The sequence below is a fragment of the Triplophysa rosa genome, linkage group LG21 (assembly GCF_024868665.1).
Source record: "Triplophysa rosa linkage group LG21, Trosa_1v2, whole genome shotgun sequence".
Lineage (NCBI taxonomy): Eukaryota > Metazoa > Chordata > Actinopteri > Cypriniformes > Nemacheilidae > Triplophysa > Triplophysa rosa.
The window spans coordinates 9,763,395-9,777,844 of NC_079910.1; the positions used below are offsets into that span (position 1 = coordinate 9,763,395).

General features: G+C 41.4%; 1 protein-coding gene across 11 annotated transcripts in view; it reads right to left on the bottom strand.

Annotated features, from left to right (window-relative positions):
- agrn (agrin) overlaps window positions 1-14,450 on the bottom strand; it is a 212,269-nt gene that overhangs the window by 57,923 nt on the left and 139,896 nt on the right. For all 11 annotated transcript variants that reach the window (XM_057319904.1, XM_057319910.1, XM_057319903.1 and 8 more), the window contains 3 exons: window positions 6,770-6,991; window positions 2,055-2,255; window positions 751-951 (listed from right to left, as the gene is read on the bottom strand). In XM_057319904.1, coding sequence (XP_057175887.1) covers window positions 751-951; window positions 2,055-2,255; window positions 6,770-6,991 — 624 coding nt within the window. The remainder of the gene's footprint in view (window positions 1-750; window positions 952-2,054; window positions 2,256-6,769; window positions 6,992-14,450) is intronic.

Below are 14,450 nucleotides of genomic sequence, written 5' to 3' on the forward strand. Positions count from 1 at the left end.
ATAACTGAGCTTGACAAAACAGCTCTCTTTTTATAACAGTTAAACTTAGTATCATCAACAGTATCGATCATTTTTCTTTTCCTCAAATATATCTGCAGCCCAGGGCCAAATGCTACAGCTGGGTCATAGCACTGGACTGAAAATAAAACTGACAAAGCACGAGCCATTGGCCTTTGGGCAGAATCTTTTGACTGGACCCAGTTCCCTCTGGCCCTTTCCTCACAGAAAACACTGTACAGAATGTTCTGTTTAGACTTTGAGGGGGGAAAATGTGATTCATTACTAGCCAACAGGCTGCGAAGAATGACACGAGTGAGACATGACATCACAATACAGCAACAAAGAAGAAAATACAGAGAGCGCAGGGCACATACTGATGGCTGTGTTTCATGCTCCACATATTGTATGACAGGTCACTAAGTGCAGTCAATGCAAGGAGGTTAAATTGGCTGCAATAAACTGTTTTGAGCAAACGCATTAACTCGGCTAGCCCTGAGCAGAACTGCAACTGTGCACAAATGAAGAAGTATCAGGGAGGTCTGATCTCCAATTGTCATATCTCATACTGGGTGTTTAGATAATTAAGCCACTTCTTAAAACACATGGATGTCTTTGTACTATATCAAAATATACTGTATTGTTTATAATTAAGGCAATTTGAATGCATTCAAGTATCAGAATGCTTTCTGGTTGTCACATTTGGTGAATCATTTTCATTGTTAAAGTGAAGCATTAAGCGCTAGAGCTCACCTTCATCACAGACGCCAGGTTTGGCCACTTCTATTTTCCTCTGTTTCTTGCAGGAAGCCAAGCGCAGGTCACAGTCGTTGTTGTAGGTGGTGCCGTCGCTGCCGCACACGGGTTTAACCGGCTGACCCGTGCACTCCTGACATTCACACTTGTTCTGCACGCACCGCGCTCCCCAGCTACAAACAGTGCTGCCACAGGTTTCTGATCACATACACAAATCACAGGACAGGAACATTGAGATACAAACAGAAAGACACAAGAAACATGTTTACTCCCACAAACGCCTTCTCTTGAACACATTCACATAGGTTTGTAAACCACAAGAACTGTAGAATTCAGTTGTGCATGTGGAACAACGAAAAGTGCATAACATGATTTGGAAAGAGTGCTAAAACAGTTTCTTGTGTTTAGACAAGAAGACCGATTGCATGGTTATATGTATCGTTTTTTGACAAAATCAAACTGGTGAATGCATGGACATGTATGACGATGATAGCTGGACTGATTTCAGGGTTGCGCAGAATTCAGAAATTAAGAATTGGCTTTCTTTTCATTCACGAGTTGGAATTTCAATTGAACTGGTGACAGGATGCTGAATTAGAATTTAAACTAGAATGACAGGAAGAAGAATTCAATTAAGTTTGACACATTTACATAACAGACTTTCTTTAGTCCAAACCAACTACAAAACAAGTATGAAGAGATCAACTCTAAGGCCCGGTTTCACAGACACAATTTAGCTTAAGGCAGGACTATGCCTTAGTTAAATTAAGATATTTATGTCGCTTTTATAAAAATGCCTTAGAAGAATACATTACTGGTGTACATCTCGAGACAAAACAAGGGTACTAATATGTTTTATATTCAGTTAAGACCGTTCACACATTCATTTTAGTCTGGGACTAGCCTTAAGCCTTAACCTGGGCCTAAGTTGTTCATCTTATGCATTAAGTTTCACGTTTATTGGTTCCATAGTGAAGAATTAACACATAAGGCTAGTTCTGTAAAATTGTTGATCTGTAAAGTGTTTTCCATCACGGTCTATAAAAATATAATAAATAATTAAGTTTTAATAAAAAATTTTATTATTACTATAAATATAAAGAGCACACATTTAACACCATGGATATCATAGGTTTAACCTTACTTACTTACATAGAAATGCCATTGAATTTCAGCATCTTGTTTGCTACCTCACATCAAATTGAAATCAAATTAAGACGTTGAATCAGAATTTAAAAGGTAATCTCAATTCAATTCTGATGAGCGCACAACCCCGACTGGCTGGCGTTTTGTGTACTCACTGCATTCTCCATAGGCCACCACTTTCAGATCCAGCTGATTAGTGCAGGCTTTCACGTTCAGCTTGCATTCGTTGTCGTACGTCAACCCGTCGCTGCCACACACCGGCTGTCGCATCTCCAAACAGCCTTTGGGGCAAACGCAGCGGCCAGTCTGAGTGTCGCAGATCGCACCAAATGAGCAGTTGGTGCAGGACTCATCCGCTGAAATGAAAGTGTGACGTCAGTGAAGAGATTCGAGATGCAGATTCCACCATCAGCCTCAGCTCCCCGTCCGCCTATCCGCTTTTCTCAAATCTCGCCGCAAATTCTGGGCTAAAGCATCCTTCTTCTCATCGTCATGTACATATGAGAGAGACGCTGCTGTGTTTACATGCTTGCATGACACTGGTGTTGGGTCATTTATATTCGATCAGATTTTCGTAAAATGTAATTAAAAATATGCCGATAATGATATTGCATTTCAACATTTTTGCATTAAAACAGGATTTATTACTACTTTTATTCAGTAATGTTTGCTTAAGTAGTCTAAAAAAACACCAGCCAACACCACCGATTCCACTAGACCACATTTTCTCACCCAGCTACCCTCCCATCCCATCAATTCAGCCGTGGGTCTCCTCCTGCCGTATATTAGATATCTCGCTATGATTTCTGAAAGCCCAATTAATCAGTAAAACAAAATGTGCTTCCAACAGGCAGGGAGGAAGCACGGCCAATGACAATTACACCTGCGGGATTGCATTAGAGCAACTGCTATCACATTCAATTAGTGCTGGGGTAATAACAACAGCTGATTTACTGTTAATGGAGAGAGGTCCTAATACATAAATCTCTCCTCTCTCATCTACCATCCTGTTTATTACGCATTAATAAAGTGACCTCGTCTTCGCTCGGTCAGCCTCAGGGCTTGAGCGCTCGGTCGGCTTATTACAAGCGGTTCAGCGTGCTGCCCAGCCGCCGCCTAAAAGCGCTTTATCGTGACAGTTCGATGCAGGGCAATAAATCACATTCTCCTGGGCGCAGGTATCGTCCTTTATCAGATGCGTCTTGATAAAGGTGTTTCTTTATCGGTTGCAACCTGTGTCTGTGAGTTCATGGACTCAGCAGACGATGGTGCAAAACATATGATCATCCATTAAGCATAATGCTTAAGGATACAGAGGGAAGGAATGGAATGACAAAGTCACCCAACAGCAACCTGAAAGACTGAGAGATTGCTAAGAAAAAAACAGGCTTATTCCATTATCTAGTCATTTTTTAATGAATCCTAAAATACATGTAAATACATTAGTATTGTGTGGTTTAAACATGAATATGAACTTGTTTTCTTCGCAGTATTCAAGATCTTCAAGATTCGGACCAGCTTCAAGATTTTGACCAGTTTCAATTTTCTGCAAATAAATGCAAATAAAAACAAATTTTCTTTTTAAATTTGTGAGAAATGCTGTCACTAGTTCACAGAATGAACAAAAATGTTCATTTTGCTGAAACATGTACTGTACGTTTAAATAGTAAATTTAGAAAAACTGCAAATAATTTTGAAATGGTCTCCTTATATTTTCTGTGATCCTATATATTTGTCTATTCCATTCTGAAGTTCGGTTAACTGTCCTCTTTGGTCACAAGAGAAGAAGTGCATTCTTAATGTCGGATGAACAGCAGCACTTTTTTGTGAATAGCCGTAAAAATCCCCCAGCGATTGGTGCTTGGGCAAGGGCACCTGCTCTAATAGTCTGCTCCATCTCCTGCAAGTTTATATTTACTGCCCTCTCACTTTCTTCCCCGCCTGATGATTTTTCTTCTTCCGCCAGCTCAGTGTCATGCAGGTGACCTATATCTCCCGACTGTGGCCGCTAACATTTCAATCACCAGTAAAAATTGCCTGTTTGCTGCTGACTCTTTGATTTCCTTGCATTTAAATGTATACGCATCGGCTCTCGGAGGGACAGTTATCACGCGCTTCATTACGGCGGCGTGCTTCCCCGTTGTTGCACGACAAGGTCAGGCGCCACTCAAACGTGTGAAAAAAATCTGAAAAATAAACAATGTCATTCATATCTCTATCAGACCGCACCTGAACTATAAAGATAAGGGCATTTATAGGTCTCCCCTCTAGGCAGAGAAAATGAAATGAAACTTGGCCGAGAGCATTGCGTGCTCACGTGGGCACGTTGCTACAAACAGTACCCTCATGCAAGCGTTCAAGAACAAATCCACACAAACACAGCTGGGGTCTGAGTAAGGCAGAGCGGTGGTCTGAATGGGCCGGATAATTAATGCAGATAATAATAGAAGACACTTGCGGCAGAGAGCTTGGCTGTGTACACGGCTCTAACTGAACAACGCTTCCTTCTGTATGATTAGATGTTTGGGCCGGTCTTTATTGCCCTGTTCCATTTACAACTGCTTCAGTGAGCGGCCGACCGCAGCAATGGTGCTGTAAAACTAATGCGGCAAGGGCATGGTTGGTTTAAAAAAAAACGGCTAATAAATCTAGCTACCGTCATTTTATCTAGATGTCCACTTTCTGCACAAAGACACACATTGAGAAATGTCTCTGAGGTTTTGTGTCCATATAATGGAAGTCAATGGTGGCCAGTGTTGTTCGGTTACCAACAGTGGTGTAGTCTACGTGATACACAGGTATACGCCGTATACCCACTAGAAAAGGTCAAGAATTTCTGTATAACCACTTAAAAAAGCTCGAGGATACGTAACAACATCGTTTTGTATCAGGAAAGTGCGACGCGCGGACTTCTGGCCCATTGGTGCAACCGGGAGATATGAAACAAAAGATGATGAAAGGCAAGCATTTAAACTACACTATTTCAGTATTTTCGTAAGCCTGCAGCAGGTGTTACACAAAAATGAGCCCATCCCTTGCGATATTGTCCTGGGGTCGCAATTGCGCAGAATTTTAAAACATTCTACAATGTTCATAATTGTTTTAGATGATAAGAGATGAGAACTCCTGGCCAGCCTTGTGAATGTCAGGCTAGAGACACTGACAGCAATCTATAAGAGTGCTTGATAAAACTGCACTGATAAAAATGTTCATTGTTGATTATTATAGTTAATGATCAATGTCAATAACAGGCACAACTTGCACTCATAAGTGTGACCCAGTGTGTGAAAACTAGGCTAAAAATCTAGTTATTAGTGACAAGCATCAGAGTTTGATTTTAACCATTTTTTTTCAATACGATTTAATGTAAGTCTTTGACATGGCCTTAGTCAAACTAAATCAAAATCTAAAGATTATTTCACAGGATATTCTTTACATTATGTTGGTGGCCCTGCTGAAAAAATAATAGAACCCTGCCCAAAACATAATAGATGCAGATGGGAATCAATAGAACACCTGTTAATGCCAAAGACATTTTTTTTAATTTTGTATAGACAAAATTGTGGTTCATAATGGTATTTTAATGGAAACCACTAGAATTTATGTAATAGTATTTTTTAGCAGGGTATGTTTGTGTAGAATTAGCATATCACAAATAAATGACTTTATAGCTGGGTTTTCACATGGATCACAAATGTACATTGAAAATTGCCATCTGATAAAACCTGTGCTTCAGGGATTGTATACATATACCATCTAAGGCTAAATTAACTCTTAACTGGCTGAGTTAGACACTAGACAGTGATTAACAAAACCAGCAAGTCCCCCCAGCTGTCATTGGCTATTAAAATCTAACAATAAATCTTTCAGAATGCTGTTGATTACATATAGAGACATACTCTATGCATTTGTGAGTGTGGTGGTGCTCATGGGGTGTCGATCTGGGATGGGTGAGTAGGCTGGGGGGAATCAGAGTATACTCACTACAAAAAACTAGACTACACCACTGGTTACCAACATTCTTCTAAATATGTTCTTTTGTGTTCCATACAGGTTGAAATGACCTGAGGGTGAATAAAAGATGACAGAATTTTCATTTTTGGGTGAACTATCCCTTTAAGTTTAATATAGCGTTCATCTCGATTGCTTCTAATCGGACCCACCCAAGCCTATTTCGTGTGGCTCTGTGGGTAGTTAAGCTGATGTTCCAGAAGCGTCTGCGGAGAGCGATATCGGCATCATATGCCATTTACTATCTGGCAACATATACCGTGTGATGGGCGGAACTGCAATAAAGAGCAACTCTATCCTGCGGCGCTCTTTTCCGAGATGAATCCTGCCGCTACCAAATGACCCCCCAGCATCCATTTCAAAGACTCCATCCACACATGCTCAAAATCTGCCACTGCGAGCGCATCACACTTCTTTAAAACGTCAACACAAAAGCCTCACTCCGCGCTCTCTGAACTTAAGTCGACGGCGAAATAGACAGGCAGGTTTAGCTGAGATCCACGAGAAAGTCCACTTAATATTCCTCTCCCAAGTGAACACACAAAAGACAGGCAGCAAAAAATGATTTACAAGCCTTTTGTGAGGAATACACACAAATATGTGAGGGAGAGCGGGCTTCTCCACAGACTTATCTGGAGCGCGCTTACAAAGGCAGACAAAAAAAATCATGAGTCATGCAAACAATTACCGTGAAGAATGCTGCCCCCTTTAATTCTAACTTAAGTGCATCTTTCAAAAAAAGGTCGTGGAGGAGGAAAATTACAGCCCTCTCTCGAAATATCGTTGGAGTGCTTAAGTGCAGGGGGTGGACGAGATGAAAAACAACGAGGGAGTGAGTGGCACCAATGTGTGTACTCACCACACGGTCCTTTGTGCTGAATCTGTATTTGTTTCTGTAGGGCGCATCCCATGGCCTTCATTTGGCATGAGCTGCTGTACGTGTGCCCGTCATTGCCGCAAACGGGGTCTTGGTCCTGTTGACACGCATCCGAGCACTCGCACACGGCCGCACCGTTCTTCACCACGCACGCTGCTCTGAACTCGCAGATCTTCTTCAGGCAGGGGCTCTCCAGGTTGAGATCTGCTCCAAAAAGTTCAGAGACACGAGTTACCATACAGATGAGAGAAAGTAGGGAGAGAAGGAAAGAGAGGACTTGTAGAAAGAATTTAGGTGGGAGGATCAATTTTCTTTTGTCAAATTTAACCACATACAGTACACACTGCTGGAGCTTAATACGACAAACTTAACTTCTAAGTCACAGTAATTGTGGGATTTTAAAGGGTCTATCTGTAGAGAACAGAAACAAGACAAAAAATCTCTTGTTTTCTGTTCAAACAATAATAATTCAAAAATTTACCCCTCCATTCAAATGTGCTGCCATACTTTAAACTTCGCACGTACGTGACTTCAATTTAACCAAGAGTTAATTCACTAGTTTCTGACTCAAAACGCAACATTTCACTTGGACCCATTCTCTTGTTTTTTCTCTACCCATAATGCCTGATGGTCTGGGATAATGTCCTAAGAACCAGTTGCTGCACAGATAAGCATCCGCGCGGGGCTCCACGCTTTGTAGCCCCAAACACGCAGCTTCATTTGACCGTCCAATCAGAACACTAACTACCTACATCTCATTTCATGCATCGCTACCGAACCTCTCTCAACGGCTCACAGACTGCAAAAAAGAGAGACAAGACACAAAGGAAAACACAAAGCATCATGGCAGAAAAGGGAGTGCTTTAGTTAATAATTCAGTGCGCTGGGTTACAGCGCAGATATGAAATATGAACATGAGAGAAAGTCGCTGGGACTCTCAGTGGTGTCACGGCAGCTCCACTGTAAGTTCATTAACCGCTGCAGTTAGCAGACAGAGGGTTGGGGGGGACTGAGAACAAGACTGCTTCTGATGCTCACAGAGAGAGAGAGTGGAAGTAGGTCAGCAGTGTACCGGCAAAAATCTCTTTTTGCACTTTGCATGGGTTTGAAACAAAAACATGGGAGTGTGCAAATGTTGACCTGATTTCTGGGTGCGCTATTCCTTTAAATTAAAAATAAACAAAGCACCGCACATTTGTATGCTTTGGGTTTAGGGGGCTAGGTGTGGCGAAATGGTAGAAGATTAAATGTGATGTGTTTGCACTTTCGCACTAAGATAAAGACACGTCAACATAAAGGGCAGCACGTCAGGTTCACTCAAGTACTGTGAGAGAGGTAAAAATGACAGGGTGACAGTAAATGTTTGCAGGTGCTTGTTGGTTTGTGTGGGCTAGTGTGTAGGTGATGCTCGTTTGTTTGTTTGCTTGCCTTTGTACATGTGTACATATAAGTTAGATGAGTGTGTTTATGGCATCCCTCCTCCTCTGTGTTATTTTAAGTGCGTGCCGTGTGTGTGTAAGCGCCCCCTACCTGTGCTTCCTACGGTGCTGTCACGGCAGTGACATTTATTCCTGGATTAGATGTCATCGTACTCAAAAAATATTACAGGCGCGCACTGATACATTTAATATCGCACACAATCAGGCATCTTGCAGTCTTCAGATAAATCAAAATAACTTTCTTTTCCAATATGATGGGGACAAATAAGCACAAAATAATACAGGAGAACAAATGAATGTCGTGGTTTGAAGTTCTAGAAAGGAGATATGCTTTGGTGCTTTGTTCTAAAATCTAGTGAGCTGCCTAGGGCGCCTAAAAGTAGGAAATCTAATTATGCTGCCTTACAAGATACCTACAAGATTAGCCAAACCCTCAGGTGTGGTCACACTGCCCAGAATCCTACATTCCATTTACTTCCCCGTGTAAAATTTACAAAGCACATGCTAAGACGTATTGTTTATTGTAACTCTAATGTGCAGATTAGCATTAGCAAAATTGCGTTCAAAATTAGTCACAACCCATGATTGCTAGCACACTAAGTAGGACTTAAGATGTATTGTGTCCATTAAATGATTTAGTAATTGTCTATTTTCAGTATTGACGCACGAAACTCGGATCTGTCTAGCAGATTCTCATACGCCCCCAGATTCTGGGATTTAGTGAATGGCTTGGGACGGTGCTAGATTGGAACGCAACCCCTATCTAACCTCTTCCTGGCAACTCCATTAGATCTCTCCCCGCATCTGAAAGCTGCAGCCTGGGAGAAGAAGGAAGGCATATCAAACCCATATCAAGCTAAGCGCGCATCAAAAGACGCATTTCGTGCTGCCAAGCACGTTTCCTTCTCCACCACACACACATATCCTTTCTAAACCCATACATGTACCCACTCTAAGTACAAAATAAAAACACAAGTGGGAAGCAAGCAGGTTACCATCACGAATACTGTGTTCCTCTGCTGATCTAAAAATGTCCTACAGTGGAAACTCTTCAAAGGGAATGTTTCCACTGGAACAGGGCTATTGATTTCTCTGCCGAGAAGGAAAGCTTAAAATACGCCCCGAACTGGCACGTAAGCTTGTAAACAGTGGATCTCTGCCTAATTTTGCAGGCCTTGAAAGCGGGCCTTTCCTCCAGATCTCCTCTCCCAACACCTCTCCATCTGCGCGTTCTAAGCGCCGAGCTGGAAGAAGATGAGATCGTGCTCATCAGTAAAGCCCTTTTGGCCTTCAGAAGGGTGCGATGACCCGTTTCTCATGGCACGTCTCCTAAACCCAACTGCAGCCCGCGATAATGCCTCGATAAAGAGCTGTCCTTTGTTTCCTTAAAAAGATGAAAGAATTTTTCACCCACAAAAAAGACAGAGGCGGAAAACGGAAAAGATAACCGCCGCTTATACGTACTCCCTTTCTTACGCTCTCTTATTTTGCTTTTCATCTCTGGGGGTTGAAAAAATTTGAGCAGATTTAATAAGTTAAGGAGCGCGAGAAAGTTCTCGGAGAAATAACGTTGCATGCAACTACGATTACATACTTTGTAAAATAAAAATAAAAACTTCAGCCGCCTGGCTTTGGTATAGTGAGATGGCTTGCATATTCTCTCAGTAAAAAACTCAGACTGAGAAAAGGACTCATTCCCTTTCCCTTTCCTTTTCGCAGAGCCTCTTTGAAATAGTGGGCTGCTATCCCCGAGGCCTGTGCTACAGCGCCAGTCTTCAAGGACTCCAGCTGTATGCTGGATGACAGCCATATGCCTCTTTGGGACTGCCACTGGGATGAGATGCACACACAATTGGCACATTTGAAGTTTTTTCGAGGTTCACGAACATAACGAAGAGGAAAGCTACGAGAGACGGGCCATGTAAGCAAAAAGAAATCGACGTTGAAAAGTGTCAGAGTACATTAATTAGGAGCCCACACGAAAATGTGAGCGGGGCGTGGGGAAAAGCAGGCCTGATAATGAGAAGGTGTGAGGAAATAGCAGGGGTTGCAAGAGCTCAGTAATAGCTGTGATCAGGAACTGTGGGCCAAGGGTGTCACACTCTTCAGGCCCCTTCCGCCACATTTGGAGGTTCTCTGAGGTGTTATATAATAGCCGTTGTGTGGCCCCGCCCCCAGCTCTACAATTACACTGCACACTCATATTACAATTGTTCGTGTACCGTTTAATTACTATTGCCACTGAAACACAGTGTTAAGGGATATTACACAGAACGCATACAAAAGTTTATTTTCCTTTAATGGCAGGCTAACATGCTTTATCCTGACACCCCGCCCACCCAGTGGACACACCCATTCTTGCAAGATTTCACACAAAAATACAAATTCTGCTTGTTCACCTGGATGTCAATCCAACATGAATTTCTTTTTTGAAATATAAAGCATAAGTGTGAGATTGCATTTACTATATGCATTATATGAAAAAAATGGCAGAAAAAAGTCACTTTTGTGGCCAGGTTGCCAGATCTGATAATCTATCCCAATGGCCAATCAAAACAAGCCCAAAAACGCTATCACAGCCTACCAATACCAACACGCAGGCAAAGTGCAATTTCGCTCTTTGACTGCAAGGATAACGATGTTTACAATACGACAGGAGCATGATTGAAATCTCACTGATAGTGTTGCTTTCGTCAACGAAAATTATGACAAATATGGTCGTCAACGAACCTTTATCACGTGACGAAAACGAGACGAGACGCAACGTAAATGCTGGTCATGTGACGATGACTATAATTAAATGTACAATGCAATATTGTTGACGAATAAAAACGAGACTAAATGTGGTTTACAAAATAAAAACTATGCTAAAATGTCTCTTCATTGTCGTTGACCAAACAACGAGACGAAATGTTATAACGTTTTTAGTCTGATGGCGGAATCCTGTTAGTTAAATGTCGTCTGGCTGTTCTGCGTGTCTGAATGAATTATGTGCACAGTTTAACACTACAACACGAGTGATGGTCGAGGATTTATCTGCGTCTGCACTGTATGAGGATATGAACACAAGAACTTCATCTCCAGAGTTGCTCTGAGTTTATTTTACGAGCGTTTACTGTTTGAGTGAAGCTATGCAAACACGAAAAACTCAAGCGTCTAACCAAAGACCCGTCAAAATAAAAGTCCCGTTAAATTGAACACTCCGACAAAAAATACTTTAGTGAACTATAATAACTGTTAAACCTCTCTAGCTCCAGTACTATGTGCAAAAAAAGTCTGCATTAATTTACTGCATTCTGTATGCTACTACAGGGCACTGAGGGCACTACTCTTCTCCTGTTGGTTCTTTGCAATGCTGGCAAATGTAACCTTCCAGTTGACTTGCCAAATCACTTCCATTTGTTTTATTAATAAAGGTATATTGGAAGTAAAATCGGTCTGGGTTATGACAAATGCTACACACAGCGAGAAAAAGAAAATTTGTATAGTGAAAAAGATGCATCGAGAATTGTTTTATCATCACATTCGCCCTCTGAATCGTAATCGAATCGCATCGTGACGTGCCTAGAGATTCCCACCCCTACCGATGGCCGTAAATTCAAATCAGACGTCTTCCGTGTCTGGAATAAGATAACCTTGTTTGAAATGGGTTTGGCTAAAATAAAATTTTGGTTTCGTCTATACTACTAGGTACTTATACTGACTGGGTTACATAGAATTGCATTACTAAAAAGAGACTAAAATACAATTTTCATTGACTAAAACTAGACTAAAATGTCATCAGTTTTCGTCGACTAAAACTAGACGAAAATAGTCATGGATAATTCTGACTTAAAATAAGACTAAAATGCTCAGACTTTTAGTCGACTGAAACTTGACTAGACTAAAAAGTGTATGAACGTGACTAAAACTAATAAAAACTAAAATGACAGCTTGACACAAAGACTAGACTAAAACTAAAATTAAAACAGGCCGCCAAAAACAACACTAATTCATGGCAAGGGACTCCACGGTTGTATGTAGAAAGAAATATCTCATTTTATGCACCTCTGAAGACATAGATGTTAAATGTATCGATGATTTACATTGCATTTCTGTCAATAGATCCTCCAAAAAATGAAACACTGGACCTTTAAAACAGAAAAATCCAAACATGCCTCCTTTTACCAAAAACGAGGCAAAACCACTGTTTTCATGAACAACTTCCTCATCTGAGAGAATGAACAAGAAGTTTAAATCAGTGGGAAAACCGCAAACATGGCGACCCTGGTTTGTCTGGACTAAATGGAAGAATGTCAAAGAGGTTTGAAAGACTGATATGAAAACATTTTTTTTTTTTTACTATTCCTTTAACTTGCTTAACCACAATTTCCAGCCAGCCCGTACTACGGGAGTCTCTGTAAGCCCCTCAGGTGGAATACCATCAGCTCTGACAAATCTGCACGAAACACTAGTAAGTTTAACACGGCGTGTATGACTGTAAACGCTATGAATTATTCAGCCGAACTGCCGTAGCACATGCATATGGAGATCTGCTCAGCTTTAAGCCTCGTATCAGGATTACGGTGCATGTGCGAATCGTGATACGAGTGTGAGAAAACAGCGGCTTTTCTATCTATTCGCTCCCTCACATCTTGCCAATACGAGAGGAGTTTGTGAGTTCCAGCAAGCTGTGCGTGTCTCACTTCCTGTGTCTCTGCATATCAGACCGTTGAAGCTGTGACTCGCCCTCTGTTCACTTTTTCCTCACTTTCGTTCCCTACCTTCCCCTTCAGGGGGAAACATTTATTAGCGTGTAGGAGAAGGTGTGAAGAAAATAGAGAGAAGGAAATATTAGCATGACACAAGCGTAAATCCCCCCAGAGGCAGTGTGTGGTTTCTGCAGGAGCGCTAATCACTAAACAAAGGCTTCAAGGGCGTCTAAACTTTCTTCCCCCCCACGCATTAAAAATTGAACCAAGGAACTAATTCTGTCGCTTTCTCCACACCACAAGGGAGGACATGGATGAGGTAAGACACCGTGAAACCGGACAGGCGGAAAGCAAGAACAGCAGATAAGAAAGGAGGAGGAAAATATCCCTTCTGAAAAATAAACACCTTAAATCAGCCCAAAACAGTCTTTTTGATCTATAGCTGGTTTNCGCCCACCCAGTGGACACACCCATTCTTGCAAGATTTCACACAAAAATACAAATTCTGCTTGTTCACCTGGATGTCAATCCAACATGAATTTCTTTTTTGAAATATAAAGCATAAGTGTGAGATTGCATTTACTATATGCATTACATGAAAAAAAATGGCAGAAAAAAGTTTTGCCACTTTTGTGGCAAGGTTGCCAGATCTGATAATCTATCCCAATGGCCAATCAAAACAAGCCCAAAACTAGTCTATTGACAGCTGCACAAATACCAAAACGCAGAGCTAAAATGTCGTCAAGTTTTCGCTTTGCTGAAGGAGATAATGTGTTTACAATACACAGATATAGAAACAACATGGTGAATTCCATGCAAGGGTACCCACGGTGTATGTAGAAAGAAATATCTCATTTTATGCACCTCTGAAGACATATTAATGTATATTACATTGCATTTCTGTCAATAGATCCTCCAAAAAATGAAACACTGGACCTTTAAAACAGAAAAATCCAAACATGCCTCCTTTTACCAAAAACGAGGCAAAACCACTGTTTTCATGAACAACTTCCTCATCTGAGAGAATGAACAAGAAGTTTAAATCAGTGGGAAAACCGCAAACATGGCGACCCTGGTTTGTCTGGACTAAATGGAAGAATGTCAAAGAGGTTTGAAAGACTGATATGAAAACATTTTTTTTTTTTTACTATTCCTTTAACTTGCTTAACCACAATTTCCAGCCAGCCCGTACTACGGGAGTCTCTGTAAGCCCCTCAGGTGGAATACCATCAGCTCTGACAAATCTGCACGAAACACTAGTAAGTTTAACACGGCGCGTATGACTGTAAACGCTATGAATTATTCAGCCGAACTGCCGTAGCACATGCATATGGAGATCTGCTCAGCTTTAAGCCTCGTATCAGGATTACGGTGCATGTGCGAATCGTGATACGAGTGTGAGAAAACAGCGGCTTTTCTATCTATTCGCTCCCTCACATCTTGCCAATACGAGAGGAGTTTGTGAGTTCCAGCAAGCTGTGCGTGTCTCACTTCCTGTGTCTCTGCATATCAGACCGTTGAAGCTGTGACTCG